The sequence below is a fragment of the Myotis brandtii genome, unplaced genomic scaffold (assembly GCF_000412655.1).
Source record: "Myotis brandtii unplaced genomic scaffold, ASM41265v1 scaffold1071, whole genome shotgun sequence".
NCBI classification, from domain to species: domain Eukaryota; kingdom Metazoa; phylum Chordata; class Mammalia; order Chiroptera; family Vespertilionidae; genus Myotis; species Myotis brandtii.
In genome coordinates, this window is record NW_005353634.1 from 1,621,635 (window position 1) to 1,628,918 (window position 7,284).

Sequence of the window (7,284 nt, forward strand, 5' to 3'; positions counted from 1 at the left end):
GGCCTGGTCGCTCCTAACTGCCCTCCCTCCCCTGCCAGCCCGATTGTTCCCAACTGCCCCTGCCGGCCCAGTCGTCCCAACTGCCCTCCCCTGCCAGCCTGATTGCCCATAACTGCCCTCCCCTGCTGGCCTGATCACCCACAACTGCCCTCCCCTGCCGGCCATCTTGTGGCTGTGGGCGCCGCCATCTTTGAGGGTGTGGCAGTCAATTAGCATATTCCCTCCTTATTGGCTGTGGGTGCTGCCATCTTTGAGGGCGGGGCAGTCAATTAGCACATTCCCTCCTTATTGGCTGTGGGTGCCATCTTCTTTGTGATGGTGTGAGGGTCAATTAGCATATTTCCTCTTTATTAGATAGGATGTTCTGACCCATGATGTGCTTCTGATGTACTTCTGCATTGAATTTCTTGCTTTCTGAATCATAACCAGGGAATCATTTGGAACTGTGAGGGATAGACGAGTCTCTTTCCACAGCTCGCTTTAGGGACCCAAAAACTTTATTTCTAGCAGTAGTTCTGGCAAGCCCTGCACTCAAATGGCAGGTGAAGGCACCAGGTTTACCATCAATGCTTTCCACATTGTATTTGTCTCTGACACCTACATTTGGCTCTCACAGATCCTGTCCAGGCGAAACCTATGGGAAGCCTGTGGGCCAGCAGCAGGCCTGTACAATGTGCTGCAGCATAATTTGTCAGGCCAACCTGCACCCCATACTTTGGGAGTTTATGAGCAAAAGCTACACAACTATCATATCTCCTTTCAGATGGGCATAAGCAGTCTGACAAATGATGTGTCTGTTACACGAACTGTCATCCTGTATTTGGGTGTGTTGTATTTATTTTTATCCTAGATTACCGAGCATTTCCAGGAATCAGTTTTACTCTCTCATCATCTTGTAAATCTCACTTGGTATTTCTTGAAGTAGGCCTTATTTTTGACAACGTTAACAAACCCCATCCTGTGGAAGAGAGGCCTGTGTCTGCAGCTCTGGTCCAGCATAGCTCCAGTGGGGGTGAGGGGAAATACAATACTTTCTATTTGTGCTACATTACTGTTTTGTGTAGTAATTTGCTAGGTAAATTATATTCCCAAAGTAAAGTAAATAATATTTCATTATTTCACATACACAAAAATAATCAAATTATTCACTGCAAGGATCTATATAAGCAGGATTATATAAATTGAAAAAGATAATATTGGGTTGTATGTAGGTACACTGATGAGAGAGGGGCTCTGTTATACATGCGATCAAGCATGACATTCCCAGTTGGACCTGAGGAGCCAGAGAATGGCTGAGCACTATAGACCAAAGTCACCAAGATAAGTGCAGGCTAATGCAGAATAGCTAATCACCTGGCTCTGCTGGGATTAAGGATAGAATTCCTGTGACAACAAGAAAGATTTTTAATGTTAGATGTTAGGACATTAAAAAAAACACCACTTTTGATAGTTAATGGGATTTACAAATATGGTCACCAGATTTTTTCACTTTAAAAGATAGTTTTCTTCCATTTCTATACTCTTTATTCTTTGGAAGTAAGGTTATAAATTCAGCCCATACTCAAGTGGGAGGGAGAAATTAAGCTCCACCTCCTGCAGTGGCAAGTATTTACATTTATTACTTGGTATTCTCCTGTCTCTTTTCTCCCATTTATTTGTTTATATCAGTCTGGATTCTTATTTTATACTTTGGGTTATAATTCAAATACTATGTTAACTTAATTTTGTTGCTCATATTGTTCTATTTTGGGCCATTGGGAGCTTTTAAGATTGGCTTCTATGTGTCATTGATATGCTCCATCGTTTTGTTTTTTGAAATCTTCCTTGCTTTCTGAGCATAAAGATCTAGGCAATTATCTTCAGGTAATTACTAATGGAATAAAAGTTTTTCAGAATAAATGATTCAATTTAGTTAAACACAAATTTATATTTTTCGTAATTTTAACTATGATTTAATATTATCTTGTTTTGATCAATAAACTTTTAAATATACCCAAGTAAAATAAAAATGTATACTTGTAGTATATTTACTACTGATAAATCGGAGAAATGATAGTTCTTTTTATTAAACTGTGGTCTGCAGTAAAAGACTTGGGAAAATTCTGTATAATGTTATGAATCAAATGTTCATTATAAAGTTTCAAAAGTGTGTTTGTCTAAATAAAAATCTACAGTTTAATTTTTTAATTAAAGGAAAGCAAAGTGTTGCGGACAGTTCCTCTACTAGCAGCATGCCTCCCCCAGGACAAGTGTAAAGTCAAGATTGGTCGTCGTTTTAGTGAAGAAAGGTAAATTAACTTTTAGGACAACTTAAAATGATTTTTCTCCATAGATCTTTAAAAATGATTTCTTTAAACTTACCCTTTAGACCTAGAACAGTGATGGTGAACCTATGACACGCGTGTCAGAGGTGACACGCGAACTCATTTTTTTGGTTGATTTTTCTTTGTTAAATGGCATTTAAATATATAAAGTAAATATCAAAAATATAAATCTTTGTTTTACTATGGTTGCAAATATCAAAAAATTTCTATATGTGACACGGCACCAGAGTTAAGTTAGGGGTTTTTCAAAATGCTGTCACGCCGAGCTCAAAAGGTTTGCCATCATTGACCTAGAATGTGGTACATTGGAAGCGGTAAAAAAAAAAATTAAGTTCTGCCTTTTCTCTCAAAATAATACAAGATAAAGCAAAACATAAACAAAAACATTTTCCCAAAACAGACCAAGTAGAATAAACAAAGGGATGATAGCATTATCCAAATTGCGCACTAATATATATTGAGCCTAAAAGACATATATTTACTGTTTATTTCATTTTTGTTTAGATGGTAGGGTACTTGTATTTAGTTCCATATTTTTATTTTTTACATTATATATGAGATACATTTATATAAGTAAACACATATCTATCCATTTCTAGCTCATTAAGGCTTTTCTAACGTACAGTTGACTAGAACTATATTTAGTATCCTAGTTATAGGCACATCATCTATTTTCTTAAGTATAAAACACAATCTCCTGTCATATTTAAACTATTCCTTTTTGCCTGGCAGGTGTCGCTCAGTAATTGAGCATCGACCTATGAATCAGGATATCATGGTTCAATTCCTGGTCAGGGCACATGCCTGGGTTGAGGGCTCTGTCCCCAGTAGGGGGTGTGCAGGAGATAGCTGATTGATGATGTTTCTCTCTCATTGATGTTTTTATCTCTTTATCCCTCTCCCTTCGTCTCTGAAATCAATAAAAAAGGTATTTTAAGAAATGTCCTTTTTGATGAGGCCCAGTATTTTTATGTGCAGTTACCATTAGTTGATATCTATTGACAGATCTATAATGTTCTTGGATCTTATTTTACATTGTATTACATAAACCATTATCATAAATGTATGTTATATACTATATATATTTAAATTTTCTACCAGTCTTTTTATACCTTTGAATTATCTGTGTTGCTTTTCTGCCCATTCACAAAGCCTTCACAAATTACTTAGATCTTGTCTACATAATTAAATATATCTTTTGATGCAAAATTTAATTTCTCATGAAAGTATGGAGATTTGATTTTCAGTTAACTTAGAAAAATGTTAAGTAAGACTTGTACTAGCATGAAGCCCAGTGAATTGACCAAGCTTTTTCTTTACTTTATTATTTTAGCTTTCTTTATAATTTAGCTTCATATCATGAAAATAACATCATATTAGAACTTTATATAATAATATTTTTCTTTTCTCTGAAACTGTTGGTTAGGCACACTTTTCTCATATAGAATTTTCTATTGTAGTTTTTGCATAGCCTTGCCCACAAAGGAGAAATTTGCTCTGGGCTTGGTGCTGCTATTGGGAATTTTGCCATTTTGTTGGGAATGGAAGCAAGATCCAGAGCTTATCACATGGGGAGCAGCAACATCATTTACACTGTGACACTTCTTTCATACAGAGGCTCTTTATGATAGTTCCTCTATAATTCTTGGGTGGATGTGGCTATATAGGTGGAATAGGGTCCTACTTAATCTCTCAGCTTGGATCTAGGTTATTGTATTGCAAAAGTGATGAGCACCTATGGTATTGAAATGGAAACTACTTGGGCCATCTCTGACATTTTGGCTATGTAACCCCTCTAGAATGTGCTTGGGGATGAGAAGCTTGACACTTTTACAAATAGCTTATCCCATTTTGAGCCCATTATAGTAAGTAGTTCAGTTTTTTTCCATGGTGTCTAATATAGTGCTTACTCAGTAAATTATTATTCACCGATGGATTTTAAACTAAAGCTCATTGAGATTATTGACTTAATATTAATCTGGTAATATTAACTTAAACTTTTCCTAGAGTATGTGATATAAGCATAGGGGAATGATTATGAGGCATTACTTTTGGTATCCTTTATAAATGGACATTAAAAATACTTATTTTTAACTTTTTGCCTCTATTGTATAAGAAAACTTTTGGGGTTTCTTTTGTGTGTGTTTTTTTAAACAATTGGGTTTTACGTATCAACCCTATATCCAGTGACTTTGTAAGTTCATTTGTTAGTTGTAGAAATTGTTTTGTAGATTCTCTAAGACTTTCTGTGTAAGTAGCATTAGCATATGCAAATAGGATCATTTATACTTTTTTCAAATTTTATGCCCTTTTTTTTTCTTGCCTTATTGCAATAATTGGGACCTTCAATACAGCGTGTGTTAGGAATGGTGAAAACCAACATCTTTACCTTGATCCCAATCTCAAAGAACATTGTTAAAGAACATATGAAATTGGCCATACATTTTTGTAGATGTCTTTTACTGGTTTGAAGAAGATGCCATTTATTGTCTTTAATTGACTCTTTAATTTGTCTCCTTTCCCCTCAAGCTTGTTTTGTTTCCTGTAGTGTAGACAGAGGCTATCTTACTATACATCTCCAGTCCCAAAATGCTTTGATATATATTTTGGAATGAAGTTCAATAAGAATAATAAAACTTTTTGTTAACCCACCAGGTAATAAAGATTTTTTAAAAAAATTTTTTAGAGATCCTGAACTTTCAACTGTTTGTCGGAAGTCTGGTACATTAATATTATATCCAGGGGCTGAAGCTGCTAATTTGGAAGAGTTTATATTAGATTCTCCTATTTATCCTTCCACAATCATCATCATCGATGGTACATGGAGCCAGGCTAAGGACATTTTCTATAAGAATTCCTTGTTCCGACTGCCCAAACAGGTAAACATAGAATAAAGACAAATGTATTATTATGTATGTTACATATGTTGTTTGTAAGGGGATACATAAACATTTTATGGTATTTGTATAGGTGAATGTGTACATAAATATGTGCATGCTTCTATGTGTGTGTGTTTGTGTTGGAGGGGTGTAGGTTTGAGATATCTGTGTAGAAACTTTCAAATTTGTCCTTTCTCAGTTCCCACTGCCTAACTTCATCATAGTTCAGGCGTTTTGCTATATGAAGAGTTTCTCAGACATTTAATTTGAGACATCTAAGGATGATTTCTATTTGTATTAATGTTTTTATTGAGAATTATTATGTTTAAATACTTTTATTTGGTAACTAAGTTACTGTGTTCTTATTAGGATTGACTGAATTTTTATGAAATACTTTTTTGTATTCTTTATTTTAAGCATATGATTTATCCTTCAATTTGTTGATGTAATTAATGATGATGATACATATCCTACTATTGAACCATTCTTGTGTTCCAGGAATGAACTCTACTTGGTCATATTATGTAGTCCTTTTTATATATTGCTGAAGCTTATGTTTTATTTTATGACATTGAGTTATTATTTATATGTTTTTTGTACTTTCATTGTCTGGTATACTAAGATGATATTAACTTCACCAAATAAATAGGAGAGATTTTAGTATTTTTCTGTGGCCTGGGATAATTTAAATAATATTAGAATTCCTTGCTCCGTAAAAATTAGATAGAACTCATTGACAAAACCTTGTCCTGTTTTTAAATTGTTTCATACTCTTTATAGGTATTATTCAAGCTTTCTAATTCTGGTTGGTTCAGTTTTTAATAACTTTTATCTTTTCTAGGGAATTATTTCTTTCCCTTGAGTTAAATTGGTTGCCATATGCCTTTATGTATTCTTTATTTTATTTTATTTTATTTTATTTTTTTATGTTGATATTTGCTTATCATGACTTTTAAAAAAAAAATCCTTAGCCAAGGATATTTTTCCATTGATTTTAGAGAGAGTGGAAGAGAGAAGGAAAGACAGAGAGAAATATCGATGTGATAGAAACACATTGATTGGTTGCCTCCCACATAAGCCCCGACCAGAGCCTGAGCTGGGGAGGAACCTGCAACAGAGGTACGTGCCCTTGACCGGAATCAAACCCAGGACCCATCGGTCCGCAGGCCAATGCTCTATCCATTGGAGCCAAACTGGCTAGGGCTCTTTATGTATTCTTTATTACTTACTTTAACTTAAAAATATTCCTTTCTTCCTTCTAATCATATGTAAAACGACATACACATATTTTTCCCCATGAACAGACTCAAAAGAGGTTTATCTATTTTATTGCACTTTAAAAGGTATTAGACTTTAGATTGTTCTAATAGCTGTTATACTTTATTCTCATTTCATTAATTTGAGCTTGTATCTTGATCAGTTTATTTTGCCCTTTTTAGCTTATTTTTTCTGATTTTTAAGATTTGTACTTAAGAGTACTAAATTCCTTTGTTAAGGTTTGTATTTCTTCTTCATAATAAAGGGAAAGGAGGCTGCAATATTTCTTCTTAGTATGACTTTCATTGTATCCTACAACTTTGGGTTTATGTGTTCTTATATTTAGAACACTGATATAATTTGTAATTTGTTTTGCTTTCTTTCTACCCATGGATTATCAGTAAGTCTTTAAGTCTCAAGAATAGTTAATATGGTGAGTGCTTTGAATGGGCCAGTCCCACTTGCAAGTACTTTACATATATTAACTTGTTTTAACTTTTTCCAAATCCTATGAAGTTAAGTATTATTATTATCTTAGACCAGTGGTCGGCAAACTCATTAGTCAACAGAGCCAAATATCAACAGTACAACGATTGAAATTTCTTTTGAGAGCCAAATTTTTTCAACTTAAACTATATAGGTAGGTACATTGTTATTAACTTAATTAATAATTTTGGATTGAGTACTTAGTATTAACAACATGAGTTCAATACACTAATATATTTATGGAATGCCTATTATGTGTCTAAGGCTGGAGATAAATGACATCCTTCTGGAACTTACATTCTAGTGAGGAAGATCAACTTTAAATAAATAAATAGTCA

General features: G+C 34.1%; 1 protein-coding gene and 1 pseudogene across 2 annotated transcripts in view; one reads left to right on the forward strand and one right to left on the reverse strand.

Annotated features, from left to right (window-relative positions):
• Positions 1–963, reverse strand: part of LOC102243301 — a 1,739-nt pseudogene extending 776 nt beyond the window's left edge.
• The window catches only part of DTWD2 (DTW domain containing 2), a 66,568-nt gene that overhangs the window by 20,973 nt on the left and 38,311 nt on the right, over positions 1–7,284 (forward strand). For both annotated transcript variants that reach the window (XM_014541710.1, XM_014541713.1), the window contains exons 3-4: positions 2,194–2,288; positions 5,011–5,203. In XM_014541710.1, the coding sequence (XP_014397196.1) occupies positions 2,194–2,288; positions 5,011–5,203 (288 nt within the window). The remainder of the gene's footprint in view (positions 1–2,193; positions 2,289–5,010; positions 5,204–7,284) is intronic.